The following is a 27,868-nucleotide window of genomic DNA, read 5'->3' on the forward strand; positions in this document are numbered from 1 at the left end:
AATATTGTACTTAAGGAATGGAAGATAATTTTGTTGCGCTTAAAGATTATTACCGAGTTTCCTTTTTTTTATTTTTGGCCTTTGAGTGTGTACTCAATTTAGCCATCGGCAACACAAAAGTGACAATGTACACCATATGAAAGCTGGAGGCTTTTTTCTTTTTTTTAATAGCCAACATCAGTTTAGAAAACACTGGTCATGTGGTACACAGCTCTTCTGGTTCGAAATTTACACTATTATACTGTTAGTTGGAACTATATATAGTTTAGTTCACTAAACAGACCGACAGTACAGAATCTGATTGCAGACTGCGAGTGGTTAAGTGCCACCACTGACATATGGGCCAACGCAAGCAGAACATGCTCACTCCTCAGCTTTACAGGCCATTTCCTCATTGAGCACCAAAATTTGGAAGTTCTGCTGGGTGCAACTGTGTTGCAAAAAGTTCACACTAATCAATACGTCAAACAGAGATGGTTAATGAATGGAATGTAAGCGACAAGATTTTTCTAATATTACGTGGCAGTCCACCATATATGATCTATGCAATGTCTGTAGGTCTTATGTCACACACGTTGCAGCTGTTGCTAAAACATTCCTTGTTATATGAACAAACCAAAGCCATAATAAAAAAAGGTGCAGAAAAATTGCGGGCCACTTCCAGCACAGTGGGCAAATTCCAGAAAACCAAGACTGTCAGAATCAGCGTGGAATGCCAAAATGTGCTTTGATACAAGATATTGATGCGATATGGAACAGCGGGTACTCGAGCTTGCACAGTATTTGGAACAAAAAAACAGCGGAAAACTTGTTTAGTGTTGAACATGGTGGAATTAATCACACTTTCCCATTCTGAGTATGTTATGAAACAGAATTCCTGAAATTTTTCGATGAAGACACATTGGACTTACCTCTCAGCGAAGCATGTACACTGATAAGCCAAAAGAATTATGGCCACCACCAACGGATGCCATCTGATGCGGTTAACAGAAGCATGTAAGCAGACAGATACGGGAGATGGATCACCTGAGTGAAGAAATGGGCCACAAATGGGGAGATCCATTGAGATAACAGATTTTGACAAAGGGCAGATTGTTATTACACAGAGCCTCTGAAAACTGCAGAGCTGGTCGAATGTTCACAAGCTACTGTCATGGGTATCTGCAGAGTGAGGTAGTGCGGTACCACTGGGTGCTAAATGGTTGGACATCCACGACTCCTCACATCACTTGAGGCTCGGAGACTTGTCTCCTAGATCACACTGCTAAACATGGAGCTCTGCAGCAGACCACCCCTACGTGTCATGTTGATCTGACATCTTCAATTACGATTGCAGTGGGCACGTGATCACTGGGATTCGACCGCCGATCAACAGAAATGTGACTGCTCTTTCCGTGAATCGCATTTCTGCTGTACTAGGTTGTTGGTAGTCTTCACAGACTGTCATCGAGATGAACAGCGGCTTGAAATGTGCAGCACACCATGGACGCAGTCTGGTGGGAGCACTATCAGGCTATGGGAGACATTCTCCTGCACTTGCATGGGACCCACAGTAGTAATCGAAGACATGCAGAGGCAAATCACCTGGATCCCCTGATTAATGTCTTCCCCTACAGCGATGTCATCTTTCAGCAGTACAACTGTTTCGGAGCCATAACCGTGCTACAGTGGCTCGAGGACCATTACAGTGAACTCACATTGTCTCAGCGACTAAATTCGCCTTATGTAAATCCTATGGAACTTATCTGGTACCCCATCAGACGCCATCACCGCATGCGCAAATCAGGGGCCTATTATTTAATTACATAACCTGTGCATTGACGTGTAGTGCCACATACCTCCACATAACCTACCAACAAACTGTCATATCCCCTATACCCAGAATCAGTGACATTTTGTTCCAATGACGAGCAATCATGTGGTCATAATGTTTTGGCTCATCAGCATATTTCTGTAATAATACCTCTGTTTTCCTTGATGAACTGCAAATAGAAAGTTGGATGTGAAAATGAAGATGAGACAATGGCAAATAGGAGAAAAACACTCCATGAATCTTTAAAACAAGGAATTATTCTATGTTAAAGGACATTACTCGACCTAAGGTTTAAATTCAAATATCTCACCTCCAACATGGATATTGCAATGCCCGAAATAATTGGATTCCTGAATGGGCATAACAGTGTACTGGTAGAGTCAAATGAGCCTTCAACTTCTGCAGAACAGTCAGTCTGTAATCAATACTAAGCTAGAATAGTCTATGGGATTCACACTACCATGTGTGTGATCAGATGTAGACACGGCATTGCAGGATCAAACTTCAGGTGTCCAGCAGACCACACAGTGCTACCTTCCAGAATCACTGTCACAACACAGTGCTGACAGATACTCATCCCACTCGAAGAAAAGCAGACCAAGTACCTTTCCTAGTGAAAAGCTGTTTGTCAAATTTAGGCAATTGTCACAATACTTTGCTTAATGAGAATGTGGAAAACTTTTCTTAGCTTACAGTATAAGACATTCTAGTTAAGATTACTACGAACATGTCAAATACAAGATCTCAGTGGCTGTTGATTTAAGGAAAGAATATAGTTATACGAGACTACCAAGTATTATAAAGCAATAACAGAACAAACATTTAAAAATCTCGAGAACACCAGTTAATTGCCATAAGTAATGATATATTTAAAAGATTTATATAAATTCCAGTTCAATCTACATTAGGTTCAGAAAATAAAGTGATTACCTAACATATCGAGGACTTTTATTTTACCTTAATAGAGTACTCTATTGCAAAGTTTGGAAAAACCGATGATTTGGGGTACAATGTACATTTAGCGAAATTTTAACTACGCATCTTTCGGTTTTGGCCGAAACTAGAAGAGCAGCTGAATATTTGGTTACTGTTTCTGCCGGAACAAAGATGCGGAATGCAAGACCAGAGAAGGCGGTGACAAAACATTGGCCAGTGAAATGGGGGATTGGACTGCACCAGGAGTGACATCTGAAAGAATTACTGCAACTATCCATCCTCGTCGACAGTTGTAATTCTTTCAGATGCCACTCCTGGGGCGGCATGGTCCAATTCTGCAAACCACTGGCTGACGTTTCCTCATTGCCTTCTCTGGTCTTGTGTTCCGCCATCTTCATTCCGGCACTTGTAGTTATGCCGGAGCAGAAATAGTAACCAAATATTCAACTGCTCTTCTAGTTTATGCCAGAAGTTTTGGCCGCAAATTATGTTTTGGTTGCACATCAGACACCATAAAGACTGTCAGACACTAACCGTTCAGTCAAAGCTTTCTGCAGAAAAAGAAAAACACATTCACACAACTAGGCACGACTGCTATCTCCAGCCACTTTAACCACATTAGTCTGGCCAGAGCCTGCGGTCACGTGTCCACTTCTAAAAGTGCAAGTTTTTCTTTCTTTTCTGAAGAAGGCTTTGTAACCAATTTTTGTGGTGCATCTGCAACTCTTGTCTTTATGGTAAGTAGCAACCTATCCCTTTACACAACAATTGATGTTCCACTGAATATGGTGACTACTAATCAGTCCGTAAGTTGAGCATAAAAAACCTATGAATCGTGCACTTGTCCAGCTTTCATAGAAATAAGGGACTAGTCTGCCTTAACTCTTTGGAGCACGGTGGTATACATAGTATACCACCTTTTGAAAATTTTCTTGGCTCTTTGCACAGTGGTTTAACTGCACGACCACCACTCTAATATGCTCACCTAGTTCTCTACTTATCAGACAGATGGCACTCACTGCCTATAAGGAATCAGTTCCCGCCAAGAATTGCATAGATTACAACTGTGAAAGCTGCGTGCTGAGTTGTGCATGGTTTTTGCGTGTGAATAGTGGTTTATAACGAATTTCTTGTTGCGCCTGTGTTTTTTCCATATCTTGGACGTCACAGCTACGGTATGAACCCATGTATACATTCATATGCACAATCTTCCGTTATTTATATACAATTTATTTTGGTGGTATATTATTTGTACCACCGTGCATGTAGCAGTATTCTATTGCATTTCGTTTCCTAGTATAAAATTCGAAATCCTCCGCTACAAAGTTTAGTTTTTAATTGTGTTGTGACTTATTTTAGCTCTTTCTCCATTTTGTTTTGCTTACGTATTCTTTACTTGGATTCAGGCTGTTGTTTGAAAATGAAAATGTCAAGAAGAGGCTTACGAGATGAAGAAATCGAACGATTATTGTGTGAAATTCCATCAGACGAGGATTCCACTGTTGACACCACAGATGACGAATCTGATTATGAAGCAAGCATTGTTGCGGAGGCTATTGTGTCGTCTGAAGGCGAAGTTTCAGAGAGCGAGGAAGAAAGTGAGTCCACTCCGCCAAAACGCGCTGCTGACACAGCGCCAACTTGGGGACAACAATTCAATGCTACCTCAGGAATGCAGTTCGACAGTGAATCAGGACCAAGTGCTTTTATTAGGGACATTGATGATCCAGAACCTATCGATATATTCGAAAAAATATTTCCAAAAGAGCTAGTTCAGCTAATCGTTTTCCAAACAAATTTATATGCGACGCAATCTGGCAAGTCTTTCACTCCAACAACTGACAATGAAATACGAACTTTCCTGGGAATCAACATTTTGATGGGTATAAAGCGTATGCCAGCATACAGAGACTACTGGTCTAGTGCCCCAGAACTTCATGATCGTTATATTGCATCTCTGATGGCAGTAAATCGGTTTGGATGGTTACTGAGGAACATTCATCTGAATGATAACACATTGCATCCAGAAAAAGGACACCCAGGTTATGACAAACTGTACAAGCTGCGACCAGTGATCAAGATACTATCTGAATCTTTTTCCAAGTGTTACCAACCCAGCAAACACCTAGCAATTGATGAGTCAATGATCAAATTCAAAGGCCGCAACAGTATGAAACAATACATGAGAGATAAACCCATAAAGCGTGGTTACAAAGTGTGGATGCTGTGTGACAAGACCTCTTACAACTTGAAATTTGATATTTACACCGGAAAAGTAGGTGACACAGTGCAAACAGGCCTTGGGGAGCATGTAGTGCTGAGTTTGTCCTCTGAACTCGTAAATAAAGGCCATTATCTTTATTTCGACAACTATTTCAATAGCTATAACTTGTTGGCTGGTTTACAGCAGAGAAACATATATGCCTGTGGGACAGTTCAACCAACAAGGAAACATTTACCCAAATTAAAAACAGACAAAGAATTAAGCAGAGGTGAATTTGACTGGAGGGTCAGCAACTGTGGCATCCTCTACTTGAAGTGGAAAGATAAGAGAGCTGTTCATCTCCTTTCAAATTTTCACAGTCCTGAAGTTACTACAGTGACTCGCCGTGAAAGAGATGGTTCACGCATAGAGCTACCTTGTCCTCAAGCAGTGATGGATTACAATGCACACATGAACAATGTCGACAAGTTCGACCAACTGAAAAAATCATATGAAATAAGCCGGAGAAGTAAAAAGTGGTGGCACCGAATATTCTTTCACCTGCTTGATGTCAGTATCGTCAACAGCTATATAATTTGGAAGGAACTAGGCGATAGAGAAAAAATGACTGCCAAAGTCTTCAGGATGAGTATCCTGCAAAGCTTAGTAACCCAGAAAACACCATTGAGGCCATCTAGACTTCATGAGAGTCAAGTCCACGTAAAGAAAAACAAGCCATATGTTTCCTCACGCCAGCGTCTCGACAATTCATCCCACCAGCCAGAGCGTACTACCGCCAGACGTTGTGCGAAATGCAGTACAAAAAAGAAGCAAGTGCGCACTTTCTGGATGTGCGCTGAATGCAAAGTGCCTTTGTGCCTTAGCAAAACAAAAAGGTGCTTTCAAGATTTTCACAAAAAGGAATAAGAAACATATTTTATTTGTAAGGTTTGTAATTTGATTTTGTATTGTAAATGACCAATTGCCAGAAATAAAATTATTTTACATTAATTATACTAATTATTACTGCTTAGAGTAGAATTTAAAGGTGAGTTACAAGCACAAACCAAGATATCTCAAAAACTTTAGGTACGGCCCTAAGTGGCATGGTGGTATATTATATATACCACCATCTAAAACCAAAATCAATACAATAAAAAATTTTAATTCATGTTTTCCTTTATTAGCAACCCCACCAGACATAGAAAATGCATGTTTTATTAAAAAATTAATTAAACATAAAATCTGTGCATCAAAGAGTTAAGAGCAAGATTTTCCAATGGACATTTCCTTGGATCTGTAGGGCTCTTGCTGAAAAATTCTGCCTCAAAACAGATGTGGCGACAAGAACGTGGTATTAGCCCAGAAAGTTTTTTTTTCCATTGACATTCAGCATTATCCATATCAAACAGCACAGATTTTCAGAATTATACATATTCATGTGGTTACTGAACAAAAGGCTGTGAATACAGACATCCCCAAGTTGCTTATATTTTTGCACATCGAAGGAATGATTTTCTGGCACAAGTATGAAGCTAATGGAAAACAATCCACCTAAATGACGCATACCTCCTCAGTATTCAATGTTAACACTTGGTGAATGTATCAAATACACCAATCGGACCAGTAATTTCACAATTGGATTATTTTTTTATTTCAGTTTTAAATATAAGCTACTACATTTTGCAAAACTGTCACATTTGTAAGAATCACTGTTAGAACGCATCTCATTATTCTCAGTACCACAAAATATTAGCATATATAGTAATTATCTCTTTTTGAAGATAAGGAACCAAAGAGTTGTCAGTGGAAGACTGAGATAACAACTTACTATGGCAAACAACTTTCGTCTGCAACAATTGTCAAGAGGTGAAGCCCTAGATACCAACACTAGTACGATGAGCACTGAACCACCACCAACCACCACTCAAAGACGGACTTTGGGGGAGGGGGAGGGAAATGCTTGCACCATTGTCTTGCAGGGGGAGCAAATACTTTTCAAGCTTCAATTGAAAATATTTGTTTCACCAACTTTCCTTTAAATGTAGTCATAAAATAATAGAATACTTGTTGCAATTCCATTAATAAATACCTTTTTTATTACCAAACAATTCAACAAGGGTCGCAAGACAGTGGCTTACTTACTCGGGTCTGCAAAGAGTTAGAACAACACATTTTACTGTTTCATTACTTTATTTCACTAATGTGAAACATCCAAAAATAAACACACACTTAAAGACACAAAGAAACATATGGTACAAGTATCACCAACACACACACTTCTCTGCAAGGTTATAATACAACGTTAACCCTGGGAGACACAAGCATCAAGAAAATAAAAATACTGCGAGGGAAAATTTTTCACTGCTCTTTGTGGAGTAAGAGAATATTCTACTCAGAGGGAATGGCAAACATTTAATCTAACATTTTAATACTCAACAATAACTGATCACCTATGACAGTTCACTGTGTTAACATTGATGAACACACTCCACAAGAAACATATAAACAGAAAATTTCTGTCCCTTTTCATGTCTATTTTGTAGTGAAAAGCTGACAATTTGGACATGTCTTCTACAATAATGCAGCTGATGGTTCTTCTTACAGCCATTTTAAATACTTTTAGTGTACACATGCTGGAGACAAAAAACATCTTTACTGTGCTGAGAATTGCAAAACATGATGGTGATCATCGCTAACAACTGTACAAAAACAAAATAAATTGGAACAAAATTGATGGGTTCACTTCTGAACCTCTGTTTTTACGACGACATCCATCTTCATGTCACCTTCCGCACCCTCTTCTTTCTTGTCCTTCTTCCCATCCCCGGCTGAAGATAGAGAACACCAAATTTTTTACAGCTGAGCATCAGTATAAAAATACTTTCAGATGTAACTGAAGTTTGAGTAAACTACATATGTTAAAAGCTACCTAGAGAAAGCAAGTTTGGAAGATTGTAGTAACAAGTTCCTTAGTAGTTAATTTTGTCCACACAATTAAGTCTTGTATCAATATGCATATTTATTTCATGTATTTGACATCATTCCCTCCCCTGATGGATATCATGACAAATACAAATGAAGTTTTTCTTACAGCTAACTGAAAGAATAGCAACAGATATCACATTCACCTTCAGAACCATTGCCTTCTCCACTGCTATCATCACGCCTTCTTTTGCGGTTGAATCTACCTCTTGTAAATTTAGGTGGAGGCAGTGGATCCATTCCCAGAACTTTGTGGATTTGCCGGAAAGCAATCAAGCGCAATGCGTGCTGAAACAAACGTCACAATTTTATCCACATTTAACAAGTAGAGCAGTTACTACTTCAACTTCTCACTAATGGCTGGCTTCAGTACTTTTGGAGTGCTATAACCCATAACTACTTCTGATCTCAGGTTAATAAGAGGCAAATATCCCTGTCCTTTACCATTACGAACACCCAAGTAGTTGAGACGAAGTCAAAAACTTGTTATACCAGCCATACAAACAAAGAAGTCAATTGGAATGGTCAGTAGAACCTGACTTACCTATTTTTGCTAAAATCCACAACTATTTTTTTCTTTATAAATGATTCTACATGTAAATTTAAAAGGTTGCCACACTATATGTCAGAAGACTAACACTTAGTGCTTTGAAAGCAACTGTTAAAGTGGTTATTGGTGAGCTTCTTGACAAGTTTTTTTTTCCCTGCAAACAGTTCTGGTTTTCTTCTATTGGCTACTCACAGCAAATGATCGTTTCTGTTGAGAAACAGCAGCATTTACCTGCCTCTGGTTAAAAGTGTGTACAGTCTTTTCCCCCATCTAATTCAACAATTACACAGTATACGGAACTTTATTTTGACCTTTCGTGGCCATTTGTACCCATGCGACTCATAGTTCACAACGCTACAGATAGGATCAACAAGGTACTTGGCTTAAACCAGACATAATTCACTCATTAGGGGAAGTCTTTGGGCATGGTCAAAGCATGTTTGCAGATTCTGTTTTCTGGGTTGCTAGAGTGCAGAGGAACAGTATAATCCAGTGGAAAGCTGCAAGTGTGAACTAACCAGAATGAAGCAGCCAGCTGTGAGAAGAGTGGTGGAAGCAAGCAAACCCTGCCCCCTCCTTGCCACCTATCACAGGGAGCTGGCCTACACCAGGGTTCTGTGAAAGCAGAACTGACGTGGTCACAGGGATTGCTGATCCATTCTGGCATTGCGAGGATTATAATTGGACTCTTGTCATTGCCTCTCCACTCATTTCAAAATGAGAAACGGAAACCACAAGCATCACAAAGCACTCAGAACAGGCTACTGCGTCATTGTTCGCTGAGGTTGGCAGTTTCAAACAAAGTAGTTCTGGCCCAACTTCTGTCAGTATTCTGATGCAACCGCAGTTCAAAATCTGCTATTTAAAACCACCAAGTTCAAGTGTGTGAATGGGAGAAGGAAAAAACACTATTGAGGTTTAGCTAAGGTTTCTTTATCATAAAAATGATAGAACCCCCGACTGATTCCAACATTGCATCACACAATGTGTGTCTTACCAAACAACTCTACTGCCCACAGTTTACAAGGCACCAGAGCATCAGGTGCACCAATATGTCATTACATTTGTGCAACCTTTATTTTCCTAACACATCAAACTAATAAATTCTCAATAATAAGAAATTGCCCGTATAGAACACACAATAATTTCTGCTTATTAGGAATTACGTAAAAATTCTGCTCTCAAATTACTCAAAGTACCAACCTGCGCAGATGCTGTGATGTCTTCTCTTTGCTGTGGCAACATATTTCCTGCTGCATCAGAGGGATCTTTCTCACAAGGGTCCATCAGCCCAGGACCACCCGGAAGCAGAATACCTGATGCCAAAGCCTCCATAATACGGCGTAGTGCATCTCCAGGACTTAGTGGTTGTCCTGCTGAACTTATCACCTTTTCAACTAACAATTCCATTGCCTGTCAAATGAAAGTGAGGCACTTATTCATTTCAAATGACGATTAGGAAACAAAGTTCATCATGCATGGTTATGAGTTATAAATGCCACATAAAAATACACAAATCTCAGCTTCAAATAACAGTATAAAAATTATTACCCAGCTATGTAGGGGCGCCCACGTAGGGACCCTTTGGCACAGATCACGAAGAATGCGAATAACCATAACACAACTTTGTAAACCAGTTGCCCTAGCCTGTAAAACAAATTTGGTATTAGGTGTAGTGAATACAAAGAGGAACTATAACTAATGGTACCTAAGGTTCGTCCTAACAACATGAAATTTAAACATCAAATGTGCATGCTAGTAAATATATTAATCAAATTACTGAAATTTCAATGTGTTTCAAAGATCTAGTGCAATAAAAAAAATCCCTATTGAAGGTTTTACTCCCAATTGAAACTGACAAGGTTTCTAACATGCACACAATAAACAAGCATGGACGAACTGTTTTACTCATAAGAAATAACCCTGAACCCCTAGAGGCAATGCCCTGGGAACAAAGAGTGAAGCCGAATGATTATTGTGGTCTATCTTTTGCTAACTTTCCAGCCTCATGTATTTTTTCCCATTGTTCGGAATTACAAAAGAACCCCAATATTAAACATACTGGCCTTTGGAACTTAAAGAAAAATATATTTTTTAAATTACGTCTAGTTTACAATATGGATGAGACTTGTGAAAGTAATATTGCTAATAAAGCAAAATTCTACAATGCAAATTAGCCAAATATTAGAAACTACAAAGTATACGTCTGAAATGTGCTTCAGTGTTAATCTCCCACAGTTACATTAAAAATGAATTGCTTTTAGAGCAGAGAAAGAGTAGTAGCTGAAGTGCAGTACGCTCTTCCTACAGACCACCACAAATTTCATGAACTGCTTTGTTCCCACCCACCCAATAAGCAAAATGTGCAACACATACACATCGTATCAATTTAAACAAAATTTATATTTAGTAATTCAACTGGCATGCAAAAAAGACCATACTGCAATCCTGCCACTACAGAAAGCAGCAGCAAAACTACTTGACAGACACAAGGCTGAAAAGTATATTTTCCTTAAGATTTTTGACTTTAAAAAGGAAGAATTCCTTCAAACCTGGAACCACTTGGCATGCCTCAAAGCTGCCAGGGCATCCAAACATTTCTGCTTGTCGAGCACGTCTGGTGGATCCTTCATCACCTGGGCCTGACTCACAGACACCGAGTCTGGGGTTGGGGGAAGAAACAAAGTCGATCAGACAACATTACAAAGGGTGTTTGACCATTGCAGTACTGGTGCTCACACACTGCCAAAAACAGTTTCAAGTCACAGGTACAGGTCACATTTTACACACAATTTAATTACAATATATAACATCTTTAACAACTTATAGTAATATACAGAATTGACAGTTAAATGTTTTCATTAAAATCAATGCAAGAAAGTTTTACACAAGATAGTATAAGAAGGAATTTTCAGACTAATTCAAGCAAAACTAACAATGTACAGGCTTAATCACGAGCTAATGTTTACAACATATCTGACTTAACAAAATGTGAAATGTCAAAGAGGAATTAAAAATGCTTTGGTGACCATAACCTAGTGGCTATGAAAATGCTTTTTGTATGCATGGTCAAAAATCCTTCCAGTATGCCTCGACTTTCTAAGATCCCCTCCTCCGTGGCTGTTAAGTCGATGGGACACCTAGAAATCTTAGTATTAACACACAGGCTCATGAAAAGAACAAATATCAGAAAAATGATAAAATCTTGATTAAAAGTTATTACTATTTAGTTTCTTGATATGAAAGATATTAAAAAAATTACAGCATGAATGTAAAACAGATTAAACATTGCTTTATCCTTTTCTTGGCCTGGCAGGTGCTAGCCTGCAATTCACCTCCCTTGAACTGGCAGTTGTTCTGTTCAGGCTAGCACAAAATTATCTTTAAATATTTCTCCAGGGGCCACAATCAACTGCCTGACATGGCTCTCTTAATTAAGTTGTCAAAATTGGCCCCTGGTGTGAGCTGTTACTTTACACATTCCACTGAAGTCTTACCACCACTCGTTTCTGGAGGACACAGTAACTGTTCACGCATAACAGGAGAAGTTAGCGTGATAGTAACAGTGATGTGTGGTTCTGTTACACCCATCACAACTATGGCAGCTTCTTCAACTTTCCGTTGTATCTTATAAGTATCCTCTGGGGACACCACCTGTGAATCAGAAGGTTCATACAGAAAATATTTACACAGAGTTTTCCAAATTAAACAATTCTAATGGATATGTGGGAAAACAAAGCATCAACTACAGGTAATTTCACATTAGGCAACACACACATGCCACTGCTATGGTACACTGATGACCTAGTCCCTTCTGGACAGACATAAGGCAGACAATGCAAGGAAGATAACAGAAGACACCAGAAGATTGGCAAAGACAAATGACGATTTCACTAATGACGTATATTGATATACAGGGTGGCGCACGAAATGTGTTGCCAATTGTTTCTTTCACAATTTACGACGCACATTAGATATCCCGCTGGGATCTGTACAGCAGCACCAGCAGAGCTTGGAAAAACAAATGAGTTACGAAATGAAATGTAATTCACGATACTGCCACTATGAGACTAGTAAGCAGCAATGGCTGACAATGGAAGACTGACGACACAGCAACGATCAGCAATTGTATTACTTTTTCATGAAACGAAAATCCTTGTTGTGACTCGGAGGCGTTTTCGACAACAGTTTAACACACGATAGGTCCCTTGCCAGAAGACCATCCACAGGTTGTACGATAAATTTGTACAGGAATAAACAGTATTGGAAGCGAAGCGACCTCGGCCTAAGCCTGTTTGTTCGCCAGAGAATATTTAAAGGGTAAGAGTTGCTGTACAGAGAAGTCCCGGGAAATCATGTAGAAAGGCAGCAGTGCAACTGGGAATATCCAGACACTCCGTTCAACGCATTCTTAAAAGTGACCCCCATATGTACCCATACAAGATGACCTGTGCACAGAAGCTCACTGAAGAACACAAGCAGCAGAGACTACTGTTTGCTCAGTGGGCGGAGGATAAGGAAGAAACTCTCAACAGTGTTTGGTTTTCAGATGAGGCGCATTTTCATTTAGACGGTGTGGTTAACAAACAAAATCTACACTTTTGGGCCACTGAAAACCCACAAGTGCTTCATGAACGACATTATGCTCCGAGGATTACAGCATGGGCAGCAATTTCCAGTCACGGACTTATTGGACCCTTTTTCTTTGAAGGAACTGAACAGCAAGCATTATTTGAGCATGCTTCACAATAGCTTCATTCCACAGCTTCTTGCTACTGCCTTGCCCTTCAACACGCAGTGGTTCATGCAAGATGGTGCAAGGCCACATACTGCAAACACTGTGTTGGAGTTTTTACATGAGCATTTCGACATGCGGTTCATTTCACTCAGGTTTCCAGGTCTCTTCAGTGACTGACAAAATTGGCCCCCAATAGTCCAGACTGCAACCCATGTGACTTTCTTTGGGGGTACCTAAAGGAAAAAATTTTTCAGAAACGTCCACAGATTTAATGGAGCTCAGAAGACCTATTCTTCAAGCTTGCAGTGAAATTACGGAAGATATGTGCCGTAGGGTAATCCACTAACTTCAGTGTTCGTTTGAAGGAAGTTAGGAAACGAAATGGTGGACATATTGAGCATGTGCTGAGTTACAACAAATTTCCATGGAAAGTTCTTCATTGTAGTATATGTTCCTTTCAGATTGTATTGACAAAGTTTATATTAAAAAACAAAATGGTAACCCATTTCGTGCGCCACCTTGTAGACTAAGAAGTTTTACAGGTTCAGCATCTGGAGCACAGTATTGTATGGGAACATTTTTGAAATGTTAAGCTTATTAAAAATAATAGACTAGGTAACAAATTATGACCCATACTAGGAGAAAAATGTTACTAGGAAAGAACAGCACCAAGGAACAGTTAACGTGGTTACTGAAAGCAGCTAAACAGAGTCAAGTAATAAAGTGAGATGAAAATTATAATATGCAACCAGGTAACAGAGGATGCTGAGATGTATTAGCTACAGCAATTAAAATAGTAACACAAGAGCTGTTAGACCAACTGAGATTGGCAATTCACAATAAAAGAAATTTGCAGCAATAAGCACTCTTAGATCAGGACTTATACCTCAAGCTTTCACCATAAACTGGAAGTACTGTTGGGCAAAAAATTGCAGAAAGTAGCATTCTACATCTACATACTCCACAATCCAGCATATGGTGCATGGCGGAGGGTACCTCGTACCACAATGAGCATCTTCTCTCCTTGTTCCACTCCCAAACAGAATGAGGGAAAAATGACTGCCTATATGCCTCTGTACGAGCCCTAATCTCTCTTTTATCTTTGTGGTCTTGATCTAGAAATTGCAACATTCAGATGGAACAACTGTGCAATCATTAACAATGCCTTTCACAAAATAATTCTTGAGTCAACTGGGAACATGCTTTAATACCACTGTTATTACTTGCTAGTAATCAGTTCTATGATTTCTTTTTCAACTACTGCAGCCCATCTAATATAATCAGCTGCACTAATCCAAATAAATATACAAAATGGTGCAAGTACTAATGTTACATCTAGCTGTAAAAATAAACATTATTATGAAAACTAACTAGAAGTGCTGTTCTCTTATTATATGGTAGATGCCCAAAAATAGACAGCATAAGAAAATCTGACAGCTTTTACCACAGTTGCCAGCTTTCAAATGCTGCAGCTGAGAACAGTAGCTGTCTACAGATCTGTGAAAACACTAAAACACATTGCCATAGAGACTTTTACAAAATCTTATTATTTGTTGAGGTACGCCCACAAAATTGCCACGACCAGCCCACTGCAACTGTTTGGGATCAACTTATGCCAATTCAACTGTAGTCAGCTGACATTTCAGACATTTTAGCACTGTTAATTGTGTGAAGAATACACAAAAAAATATAACAAACGAATTTTTTAAAAATCAAAAGCAACTTGGCAGTTCCATGTGGACCAGGATCCAAGATTATCAGACGCCAAGACAAGGAAGAGTGGAGCTTGAGACCCCAAGGGTCTGGGCATGGTAGTACACACACTGTCTACTGCTCATTTTGTTACAAGCACACCAATTTATTGTGTCTTCCTACCTATCCAAGGAGGCTAACAGAAGTAAACTTCCTCCAGACCACAGAGAACATTCCCTAATGTCTAATTAACAATCCTTTAATTTGATGTAACAAAGCTCAATGTTCTAAATATATGGAATGGGTTTGCCCAAAGATTCAAACATTGTGTTTTTCTCTTTCTCTTTGACTACTGCCCACAAAATGAGAGAAAAATGTACACTGGTTGCTAACAATATGAAACAAACATTTCACGTATCTCCACAAACCTTTAGTTGCTTGGGGAGACACTCAGCAACTTTGTTTAGAAGAGTGCGTGTTGGCTTTTCTCCACAAAGGACAACTAGATTTACTGCTGTATCACCATGCAACAAAAGTCCTTTTGCAAGCACACCTACTCTCATAACACCTTTCAAAACCCTTGGAACTTGGCTGTCATCTTTATCTCTGTGAAATGAGAACCTGGAATGAAAGAACAAATGTAATTATGGTAAACACCTGAACATCATACATAACCTTAAATACATTCATGACAAAATTTCAATCAATAGCATTTGGAAGCAACTTTAAAACTCAATAGAGCACATTTCGTAGCAAAAAGCAACATTCCATTTAATTGTACATCCTTGGCAATGAGCATGCTTTGAATTCCACATGCAAAATAGCTGTAATTCTGCACTCCTTTGAAAATGCAGAAGTGCACTACTACAAATTAGCCCCAATACTCACAGATTTCCATCTCTACCATCTTCCTTCTTTGAATCTTCTTTAATATTTGGTTCCGTCTTTATCTGAATTGGTGTGGATGGTTGACTTGGTGTAGGCTTTGTACCAGTAGGGACAGATGCAGGTGAAGCTGCTGGTTTGGCAGTAGCAGTCGCCTGAACAGTTTGTTTTGTTGCAGGTGTGGTTCCTGAAAATGAGTGCATTTATTAGTAAACTTAAATTTGCACTGTTTATCTGGATAGTTCTCACTTTGGGATGAAAGGAAAGAATTTTAACAATTAAGTTTTCAGTTTTACTGGCACAGATGGGAAAGTGGGGTGTAGTTTGCATGAGGAAATAGACAGTGAAGGGAGGCAAATTATTCACAAACTAAAGACAATGAAAGGAAATCACTTGACAAGAGATTCAATAAAATTGAAACAGTATTTCATGGTAAACAGAAAAATTCCCACAATTAAAAAGAATGAAAACAGAACCGTCAAAAAAGGCTACTACTTTGGATGCTGTATACTTGGAATGACAAGGAAAATATTTGCAGCCAGAATTTAGCAACGTACCGTAAGTTTAAGTCATTTGCCCAATACCAAAATAGGACTATGGAGAAAGTACCTGTGATGTCTTTATGCTGAAAAGTAACTTTACCACAAACATCAAAAATTACTAAATCAGATTCACCGTTTATTAACACCTCGACTACTTAGTCAGCAAATAATTACAGTTGCAAGATAAAACTGACACCCCTTACTTCACAGAACACCATTGATAAATGCAACAGACAAGAGCACAATGCTGAGCACATTTCTTACGTCGGATAATCCCGTAACACACACAATGTTTGACAATATAGAGGCTGTCTCTGGGATTTGCCATTACTGCACCACCTCCACACTATTTCAATATAAAGCAAAAATGCTATATTAAAACGTGACACCAGAAATGTGCTCGACATGTGCATATCAAAATGTTTAATTAGAATGTACATGGAGATGATGATTACACAACTGAAGCAGCTGGAAGCAAAGGAGTGTGAAAAGTAAATATCTGGAGGTATGTGCACTATGTTGTTGTGGAAGAAACATTATTTAATGGCTGTACAGGTTAATTACTGCTTCCAGGAGTTTATGAAAACTATCAAGAACTTTTTTAATCTTCGGATGGACACAGGCACAAATGCACGTATATCTCTCTGGTTAGTTTTGTAAATTATTGTAATCATGGGATTCGGCGAATTAGAATTTAACATACTAGAAGCTGTTTTTGCATTCAAAACTTTAAAACAGAAGGATGGTTGGTTGGTTTAAAGGTGGGAGAAGAGACCAAACAATGAGGTCAACAGTCCAGTGTTCCTAATAAAACAATGCCACAAGTGTGAGAATAAAACAGACGAAACATATAACACAAAACGGAAAGAAAGGAAAAGCCACAAGAACAAAGGACTGCGAAGGCAACTAACACTAAAAGGAATGAAAGATGACAAGAAAACAACAGAAAGACATTAGAAACAGAAGAGAGTAAAACGTGAAAGCAAATTACAGTGGCTGGCCAACCACGAAAATAAAAAGGGAAACACATTAAAAGCTCCATCCAAAAAGCACTACGGTGGAGGACACACAGGGACACAGGACAGGCGCTAAAACCTACATAGAAGTATAAAACCCACTCTCACGGATAAAATGAAAGACTAAAGCTGCTGTGGAGGCATTGTCGTCCAACACCAAAGGTAGGGTGCTGGGAAAGTTACAATTCTGCCACAGAGAGGCTAAAAGTGAGCAGTCCAGCAAGAGGTTGAAGACTGTTATTCGGGAGAAACAGCGACACTGAGGTGAGTCCTCGCAACGGAGTAGGTAACCATGCATTAGCCATGTATGGCCAATGCAGAGCCGGCAGAGGACAACTGATTCCCTGCGAGAGGCCTGCATGTAAGACTTCCACACATTCATGGTCTCCTTAATGCCACGCAGATTGTTGTGTGTGCTGTTATGGCCTTCAGTCTCCCAAAGCTGGAAAACCTTGCAGTGTAAGACAGAACGCACATCAGCTTCAGAGATGCGTTATCTCCAGAAGCAGTTTCCGCGTTGCCTGTTTGATCAGCCTGTCGGCAAGTTTGTTGCCGGGGATTCCGACGTGTCCTGGAGTCCACACAAACACCACAGAATGCCAGGACTGTTCCAGGGCATAGATGGACTCCTGAATGGCCGCTACCAGAGGGTGGCGAGGGTGAAGCCTACATGACCATCAGTCATTGAGCCGTCAGTATAAACCACTTCAGAGCCCCCGAACACGTCAAGAATCTAGAGGAAGTGACAGCGGAGAGCGGCGGGGTCCTGTTTGTTAAACATTTCACTAAATATTTTTGCAACCTAATTTGTAGCATTGCAATACAACAAAGAAATTTATTCTGTGTACCCAATAGTGTGAGACACTATGGTTAATGTAACTAAGGAAATAATCAATATAATGGAAGGAAACATTCCACGTGGGAAAAATTACATATAAAAACAAAGATGAGGTGACTTACCGAACAAAAGTGCTGGCAGGTCGATACACACACAAACAAACACAAACACACACACAAAATTCAAGCTTTCGCAACAAACTGTTGCCTCATCAGGAAAGAGGGAAGGAGAGGGGAAGACGAAAGGAAGTGGGTTTTAAGGGAGAGGGTAAGGAGTCATTCCAATCCCGGGAGCGGAAAGACTTACCTTAGGGGGAAAAAAGGACAGGTATACACTCGCACACACGCACATATCCATCCACACATATGTCTGCTTGTGTCTGTATGTGTGGATGGATATGTGCGTGTGTGCGAGTGTATACCTGTCCTTTTTTCCCCCTAAGGTAAGTCTTTCCGCTCCCGGGATTGGAATGACTCCTTACCCTCTCCCTTAAAACCCACTTCCTTTCGTCTTCCCCTCTCCTTCCCTCTTTCCTGATGAGGCAACAGTTTGTTGCGAAAGCTTGAATTTTGTGTGTATGTTTGTGTTTGTTTGTGTGTCTATCGACCTGCCAGCGCTTTTGTTCGGTAAGTCACCTCATCTTTGTTTTTATATATAAGGAAATAATCATAAGCATAGAAGATATGCTAAACAACTTACAATAATAAAAGTAAATGGAAACTAAGGTCATACCTGGGGCTGTAACAGGATTCTTCGCTTTAGCTGCAGCTACAGCTTGATCTGCAAGTTGGTCCGATACAAATTTTAGAGCCTTTTCCGTGTGAGACACAATCCTTTGGACAGCTTGCAGTTCATCTTCTTTAGGATAGATTTCAGCATGGCGAGCTATCACATGGCGATCGTCACTAGAGTCTGGCCGCCGCACTGGTGGCTGAGGGAAAAACTGTCGACATAAAATTAATTACTGACAACACAAGGTAATTCATTAAATTTAAGTATTTTATCACAAATCTGAAAACATTCCACTATAGTAATTTCTTATTAGAAATTCTTGCAGTACCAGTCAGAGTGAGTAACTTTGACAATGTATTGAACTACAATATTTATTAATGTAGCTATTCATCAGCTCTAATATTTCCCTAAATTTTTTCGTTACTACTATGAACAGTTTTTCTCCTATATGCTGATAGATCACTTGACATTTGTATTCAATTGTTTTATCTCAGTTTTCTCAACCAATAAAACAAAGTATTTCTCTATAGACGAATAAATTACCATTAGTGGTGGTACACCAGGTCCAAATGGGCGTGGTGGTGGAGGAAGAGCACGAGGATCACGACCATATCGCCTGTACCATTCAAAATATTCCACCTCCTCTTCATATCGGCGACGTTCCTCCCAATACATACGTTCTTCTTCCTCCATCATCCTGTATGGTATATTCCTATTTATTATTGCAGAAATGAAATTGCAAATATATTATAAAAAGTTACAATGCTTATGTCTTACTACAGAACAAATACTTAAAAATAAGAGATTGTTATGATATGACTGATCAGTTATAAAATGGGAACAAAATGTTCTTCACCCATCTGTCAAAGCGAGCTAGGTATATCATCACTGCAGTCACATCTTTGAATTCTGTTAACTTCAAACGACATTGTATGAATAGAATCTAAGTATTTTTTACAAGGCTAATAAGGCTTAATCCTATGAATCACTGCATAAGAAAAGGAATGACCCCATGCCAACTTTATATTATTTGCTCATCCCCACACATACTATCCCCCCCCCCCCCCCCAATAAGCACACTACCCAATATAATAATGACTACTTGCAAAACCATAAACAGCTACCAATCTATATGTGTCTTACCTTTCCTCATCCCGTCTTCGCCAATATTCAGCACGCAACTGTTGACGACGCAGTTTCTCTTCTTGTAATTTACGCTGGCGTAGGGATGGTTTTACATCCACAACTAGTTCAGGGTTTACTTTCTTCTTATACTGAAGACGATGACGTCTACCTTTCATATGCATTTCTTTTGCGTTTGGGTCATTAAAACGGCATTCACACAACTTGCAGTTAAAACTGATAACTTTTCCTGTAAATTAAAGAAAAATAAAATTAAGACACAACTTCTTCTGTAGAGGATTCTAATGCTGCATATAATGAGAATTTTATATGATACGACTGATCAGGTATTTAATGGGAACACTGAATGTTCTTCATCCATCTGTCAAAGCGAGCTAGGTATATCATCATTCCAGCCGTATTATATTTTCATAACATTTTGGATGGGAGAGGACTGGGTCACACAGCCTACCAGTGAAACTTTTTGCAAGTAAATCACAAGTTTAATAACAAATAGCAAATTGTTAAATTTCAACTCTATGCTCACTACCACACAGTACAAATGAACTGCAAAGCTGATAAGAACACCGTGATTTTACCAAACAGGAAAACAACAGTGTCCTGATGTAAATTTAAAATATTACCTTCATCATTTTTTATCTCTTCTATATAGTCCTGACCAACAGGCTGCACATCTTTATCATTCAGTGTTACATCTTCAGATACTGTAGTTTCTTCTTTAGTATCACATTTTATTTCTGTGTTAGCCGATGTCCCTGTACAAACACAATTCATATGTAAAGTAAGTGACATCAGAATATTAAAAAAATGACACCGATATTAAAAAAAGTAAGTGACATGACATTAAAATATGGTTCTCAAAACAAGGACTGCTCAGAAAAGAAATAGGGAACATTTAACATTCTTCATCCTTCAGTCAAAGCGAGCTAGGTATGTCATCACTGCAGCCTTATTAAGAAGTTCTAATCATAACAGAAAACTGAACAAACAAATATAAAATGTGATTGGTTCCTTGATATTCACTGAAAAATTCTGTTACTCTAACAGACGTTTGTATTTTCACACCAAAATTCACAATACTTTCAATTTCACCTGCTATTTTAACCCGAGATAACACTATTTCAACGTTAATATTTTTGTACATACCAGAAGCAAAATTGATCTTAGGTGCAGCTGTGGTTGGTTTCTTGGCAGCTGCATTTGCCACAGTTACTTTTGCAGTAGTAGTAGTACCAGGAGTAGCTTTTGTTGACGTAGTAGATGTTGTGATGGCAGAACTTGCTGTTGTTTTTGTTGTTGTACCACCTACTACTACAGGATCAGTTGATGGAATGGGTTTGCCAAGTTTCGTGTGCAATTTTACAACCTGCAACATAATTGAACAACATAACCCAAATTACTTACAGTACATGAAAATGATTACACAACTTACTGACATACTTATCAGACCAACTCAGAAGGAAGTCAGTGACAACTATTCAATAGTATGTATTGCATTTTCCTCTCTTTTTGGTAAAAAAGTGAATATACATGATAGACATTACCTTTTGATGTTTGGCACCTCGTATATGGGCAGCATATGCATCAAAACCAGTGCATGTGACATCACAAAGCTCACAACGGAGTGCATTGCCACCTCGAGCTACAGGGGCTGAACCAGCTGTAAGCGCAGATTCTTTCTTCTTGTGTTTCTGCCCATCTAAATGTTCACGGTATGTCTGAAAATTTAGTTTCCCTTCTACATTTGTGGGTCACAGATTTTTTACTGAAAGACACTATAACAATTATGTTCATGCATAAACACAAACCACAATCATTTAATTTCAAACAAAATAAGAACAGGAAGAAAAATATACACTGTAAACATACAGCAGCCAATTGTTATGATACAACCCAACTGGGACAGTATGGTCTCCCATTAAGTCATTCCGTGGAGAATACCAACGCATTAGAAACTGCAGATATTGAGACATTTTGTTCAATGTGAATACTTCATAAAAATATGTAAATCATAATAGATAACTTATGCAGGTTGCAAAACAAACTACTTTTGGTACATCACAAAATATTGCTAATGAACTTAAAACATTGAAAGGTATAATATTACACATTTCCACTAATGATGAATTCAGTTTTTAGCATCTTTCCATCGTTCTGTGCTTTTTTCGCATTTATTCTACTGCTGGCGATAGTGTACTGCAATTTAATTGATCTTTTTCATAATTTTATGAAATATACTTGTTTACCCCCTTTTTAGAATAATAATAATAATAATAATAATAATAACAGCTGTTCTTACAATTACAAAGGTCATAGTATTGCATTTTGCTTTGATCAGCAATCACTGCACCAAATGATATATACATTGTTGAGAAGATTGCAACACTGGCAGATGCTGCATAACTTTTTAGTTGTTTTCCGACTGTTGCTGTTTTTTGCTGGCAACTAGCATTTTCAAACTTTAATTATGCTTATTCTGGAGCATTTAAGTATTTTACCAGATAGTGACTATCAGATTCAGGTGCAGACACTGATTAAGATAACATGACTTAGAAAATTAGCATCAGTAGATGTCTCCCCATCTCAATTTTTCCACAACAGCCCCAGTAGTCAACTGTTGCAACAGTGAAAACGTCAGCTAGAGACGGAACAGAATGGAATGTCACTACCTCTCAATCACCTGTAAGAAGGTCTGCTTAGAACAGGCCTGGCCAAACAGCACTCCACAAGCACTCTTGCTACCACCCTTCCTAGTGCTCTGAATGCAGATGGGAGAGAGAGAGGGGTGAGGAGGAGGAGGAAAATACAGGGTCTAGCCGGACACCACTGGAGTATTCACCTAGTTTGCTTACAAAACTGCTTGCGATAAATAAGATTTTCATTGCGTATTAGGAATACTATGGTGCCCCACATCGTTCCATGCCAAATGGTAATTACCTATTTTTTGTATAATTTAAAAGGCCATGCAAAGCACTTAAGAATCTATCGCACTATTATAAGCTGGAAAAACACTCATTGGATTATTATTACAACTCAGCCAGGAAGACAGTATGATGCACTTGTCTTTTGACTAACAGTGAATGTAGGCTGAACTGAATGAGGCCATTATGGAAGAACTGGGTCACTGGTAGATAGATTGGTGACAAAATCTTGTTGCTGATGTAACCAATTATTTGAATTCATTATTAAAATGCAAGAGGAGAATCATTCAGTAACAGATATTGTAGACAAACTGACCCTATCAAACAAAAGTCCTATGGAAATAGCTTCTTGTTAATGACTGAATTTTTCCTGTACTTCATGAGTTCTCAAAGACATTCCAAAAAATTCAGGATTTAAATTTTTTTTTCTTTGGTCAGCTCATTCTCTCTTCCTGTTGCTAATTTATCTCATTACTTAAAACTTGATCTGATAGACATAAACAGCACAACAGCCTGCTTGTTCAACCCCGGAAGTTATTACAAAACTTCTATAAATACTGCCCCAAGAGCAATATCCTTGACTGCACAGACAAGCCACCAAGTTATTTTATTAGGTATGCCGCATATCTGCAAATCCTTTTCCCCCTTGTGTTATGAAATTTATGAAGCCACACCAACATTCATGTTTCACAGATTTTAATAGACCTAACTCCATGCCTGACTATCACGAGCCATAGGACCAGATGTATTACATATTCTAATATCAAAATATTCTGTTTATCAACACACACTGCAGTTACCACCTCTTGGAAGTGGTTGCACTGTGTTGCAAACACGACTTCCTAATTATCCCCACACATGCAGCACTTTGTGTATAGCCACCTTGCACGCCTGCTTGCAAAAATGCACTGTGGAGGAAGCTCACAGAGTGTGAGTGCAAATGTTGGCCAGGCCTAGCTTAGAACATCCTGAAAAACCAGATGACTCATCAGCCCCTACTTCTTTTTGGGGAATCAATGCTGTTTTCATCAGCAAATCACACAAAATCAAATGGTTGCGATGAACTTGGAGAATTCGCTGCCTTTATCAGATTCCTCCACTTTAATGGGAAGTCTTTTTAAACTCAGTGAATCCCTCTTGACAAGTTAGATAGTATATCTGAAATACTGAACAAGTATGTACAACACTGCCCCCCCCCCCCCCCACTGGTGATAATATTACAACATTTCACAGCAAATTTTATTCAGATGAACTGTTTCATTACAGACTGACTGAAACAGCTTTATTTTCTACATACAAATACCGACAATGACCCCAATTTTCAGTTACTGATAATGCACATCATCCAGTGAGTCCCAACTTGGGAAGATAATGCGCATAAGAGCATGTTTGCAAAGTAAAACAATGCACGAACACAACGACGCACCGGTGTACTCAATGCTCTGATGCCATGTTTAAAGTGCGCGCAATTGAACTGTCTGCGTAAGACACACACACCGCATAATGCAACACAGCACTAAGACTGGAGACCTTGCATCTTTCAAAAGCTTGTGTAATGTGGAAACTTAATGTGGCTGTTTTAAGCGGTGGATGTTTTGAACTGTGGTTGCATTTAATACTGCTGGAGATCGGGCCTGAGCTAGCTCTTCAGTAACGGTCTTGCCCAAACAACTGCTTTGTGTTCTGCATTTTAAAATGTCCATATCCTCTCATTTCTGGTATTGCTTCACAAGGTGTTCCCAATCAGTGCTGCTGCTGCAACCTTGATGATAGAATCTTGAGCTTTCTGAACTTTCCATCTTATGCAATCCATTGAATCCCTTTTGCTAATCCATACCTAGTTCCAAAAGCCAGCCAAGAGATGCTATTTAAGTGTTCACTGTGTGGCAAGTATCAACTGCTTCTGTATATTGATTCTTGTTCATTATGAGGCATTTGTTGCTTATGATCAAATCCTTGTCTATATATATACGAGGCAAAGACTCTGGCCAAACTTTACTAGTCAACACTTTCATCTTCTCAATATGAGAAATGTCAACTGGCTGTAAACACTTAAATGTTTTTCTCAAATGAATTTTGCACAAACTGAAATTGTCATCAGCAAAGCATTGTAGTATGAAAAAAAAAAAAAATAAATAAATAAATAATAAAAAAAATCTAGGTCTCTTCTGTCAAGCTAAGTTTTGATCTAAGCTTTATTTACCACCATTGGCTTAAGCTTTTAGCATGGTAAAAATATGAACGCTTATGACAATTAGGTCCAGTCACAAAACTTTGCAAGAGTGAGCTAATTACAAGAATAAAACTGGAGAGGAACTGAGTTTTAAATAAATCCCTTCAACAATGGTGTAAAAATATGCTGTCAGTGTCTTAATGTTGTAAAATAAATTTCAGTAATTCATTAACAAACTTTTTGTAAGACATTTCACCCATAAGTAGGCAGCTTCTTAGGCTCAAAGAATACTCTTTCTAGATATAGCAGGCTAAAAAAACTGAACCCACAGATGAGATAATGCCTTCAAAATAACCAAAATTTGGCACCACAATAGGGGTTGGGTTATTTGGGGAAGAAGACCAGACATCGAGGTCATCAGTCTCATTGGATTAGGGAATGACAGGGAAGGAAGTCGGCCTGCCCTTTCAAAGGAACAACCCCGGCATTTGCCTGAAGCAATTTAGGGAAATCACAGAAAACCTAAATCAGGATGGCCGGATGCGGGATTGAACCGTCGTCCTCCCGAATGAGAGTCGACGGTTCAATCCCGCGTCTGGCACCACAATATTTTATTCTATTTCGCAGATGTTGTGCCGAAAGTGATGGACCATAGAACATGTCCAAAAACGTCACTGAACGACATTACAGAGCGTTGAAGTTATAGGTGCAGCATCTGTGGCCATACCACCCCTTTGGCAGCAAATGTGACTATGCCGACAGACCATAGGTGGAACATCTGGCAATGTTTTTTATTATCCAGTTATTCCAATTTATTGCCATGATCACCAGTAGAGACTACAGAGCCAGCTGCTGCATGGACAGGCCTTGTGTCTCCTATGAATGGGATGCTTCCTTGGCTTGGTGGATTACAATTTAAGGTACTTTTGTCCTATATATTGAAAAACTTAGGGGTTTTAGAGGGTTCCAGTAGAAAAACTGCAAAATGATATCACTGCCTGAAATCATAATCTACGAAGGCAATGGAACATCGTATTCATAGGACAAGTCCTTTCTACGCACTAGCTAGCTTTTTATCTTCTCCATTGGCAATCGTGGTAATCAGTTGTTCAACTGAATAACAAACAGTGAAACATTCTGCTTGTTGTCTGTCAGCATGTAAGTCACATCTGATGGCATTGAATTTTGCTTGAGACATGAGGATCAGAAATTCATCTTCACTGATGATAGAAGGTGAAGAAACAAAATTTGTGCCATGACCAGGACTTTAAGGCAGGTCGCCTGCTTATTTATTAGGCAGATGTGCTAGCCATTAGGCCACTGTAGTGGTAAAGCTAGCACAACTGCATGGACAACCCTTGTCCAGTGCCCTCCTTAACACACACTTCAATTCACACTTTCAGTCAATTTTCCTCTTCTTGGGCTGAAGGTGTGAACTGAAGTTTGTGTTAAGGAGGGCACTGGACTATAGTAGTCCATGCAGCTAAGTCAGCTATACTCCTACAATGGCAAAATGGCCAGCACATCATCTAGTAAGGAGGCGCCCCAGGTTCAGGTCCCGGCCCCAGGACAAATATTAATTCATTTCTTCAGCTTCTATCATTATCCAAGAAAAACATTTACTGCCAAAGGGGGTGGCCTACACAATGAAACACAAATGTGCTAACGAAATGATGAATATGCACATTAACATGTAAGTATAATTCTGTACAGCAGTGTATGTGCTGCATTACCAAGTTTCCAACTTTTGTGAAGAGACTATTTAAGCAGTGGAAGACACTTTGTTACCCCTGCAATGGAATAGATAAAATTAAAACACCAGAAAGACCAAAATGTTTGCACAAGGCAATGTTGCTTACTATAAAAAGAAATAACAGGGGTGGACCTAGATTAATATGTGTGGAGGCAGATTGTTTGAATAGCATGAAGAAATTATGCTGAGCTGCCAAACAGGAATGAGGTACTTCAACCAACATTTGGATGAGAGCAAAACACGCAGCCAAAAAAAAGACAAATATAAATGCTTCTTTGTACAAATTACAGCAGGCAATTTTCTACATTCATTTTAAAACTTACTTCTGCAACTAAATGAAATAACAAAATTGCATTTCAACTGTCACTAAAATCATTGTGATGTGGCCAAATAATTTTCTGAAACTTGACGCAGTTACTTCACTAGGTGAAGGCAAAAAGCATATACGAGAAAGTTAACTGCTGAAGTGATTTCATGGTGGTTTAAAGAACACAGCAGCAGGACATTTTTCCACATACACCTTTAGCTCAATGTTTTTATTATGTTAATGATTAACAAATGCCAACACAGCTGTATTATTACACTTTGCTGTGTTATGAGTAGTTTCATTTAAGATCTTCTGGTTGCAAGTTGTGCTAAGCTAAGTCATGACAAGATTGTTGTATGGAATGTAAGAGTAAATTCAAAAACACTGATCATAAACATTCTGCTGACCACCTGGTGGAATGTTTATGATCGGTGTTTTTGCATTCTGTCTGGATCATTTCATATGACAGCCAGGCCATCTGTGTCATTGCTTTAGTACAGAGGTAGTTAACCTGGTCAAATCACCATTACCATGGAACCAGTGAATGGTTTGAAAATTCTAATAACAGAGATACAAAAGTGGGCAGTAGATAAAAAGGGTTTACTACCCCTGCTTCAGCAAAACTCTGCAACCTGAGGCTG

General features: G+C 38.9%; 2 protein-coding genes across 4 annotated transcripts in view; one reads left to right on the plus strand and one right to left on the minus strand.

Annotated features, from left to right (window-relative positions):
• Positions 1-4,175: 4,175 nt before the first annotated feature.
• LOC124805555 (piggyBac transposable element-derived protein 4-like) lies at positions 4,176-5,879 on the plus strand. Its single transcript, XM_047266121.1, has one exon. It carries the CDS (start codon positions 4,176-4,178, stop codon positions 5,877-5,879), a length of 1,704 nt encoding a protein of 567 aa, XP_047122077.1.
• A 1,247-nt stretch (positions 5,880-7,126) lies between these two features.
• Positions 7,127-27,868, minus strand: part of LOC124709109 (zinc finger RNA-binding protein) — a 41,164-nt gene continuing 20,422 nt past the window's right edge. Inside the window, exons 6-19 of one of the 3 annotated variants that reach the window (XM_047240760.1) lie at positions 21,618-21,791; positions 21,220-21,439; positions 20,697-20,828; positions 20,074-20,302; positions 19,474-19,627; positions 18,931-19,141; positions 15,806-15,989; positions 15,346-15,538; positions 11,985-12,141; positions 11,040-11,149; positions 10,039-10,134; positions 9,691-9,900; positions 8,084-8,225; positions 7,127-7,783 (exon numbers count right to left, since the gene is read on the minus strand). In XM_047240760.1, coding sequence (XP_047096716.1) covers positions 7,695-7,783; positions 8,084-8,225; positions 9,691-9,900; positions 10,039-10,134; positions 11,040-11,149; positions 11,985-12,141; positions 15,346-15,538; positions 15,806-15,989; positions 18,931-19,141; positions 19,474-19,627; positions 20,074-20,302; positions 20,697-20,828; positions 21,220-21,439; positions 21,618-21,791 — 2,301 coding nt within the window. In that variant the 3' untranslated portion in view covers positions 7,127-7,694. Of the gene's footprint in view, positions 7,784-8,083; positions 8,226-9,690; positions 9,901-10,038; positions 10,135-11,039; positions 11,150-11,984; positions 12,142-15,345; positions 15,539-15,805; positions 15,990-18,930; positions 19,142-19,473; positions 19,643-20,073; positions 20,303-20,696; positions 20,829-21,219; positions 21,440-21,617; positions 21,792-27,868 lie in introns of those variants that run through there. The other 2 variants (XM_047240759.1, XR_007005388.1) reach the window with 2 other exon arrangements.

Source organism: Schistocerca piceifrons, chromosome 7 (genome assembly GCF_021461385.2).
Source record: "Schistocerca piceifrons isolate TAMUIC-IGC-003096 chromosome 7, iqSchPice1.1, whole genome shotgun sequence".
Classification (NCBI taxonomy): domain Eukaryota; kingdom Metazoa; phylum Arthropoda; class Insecta; order Orthoptera; family Acrididae; genus Schistocerca; species Schistocerca piceifrons.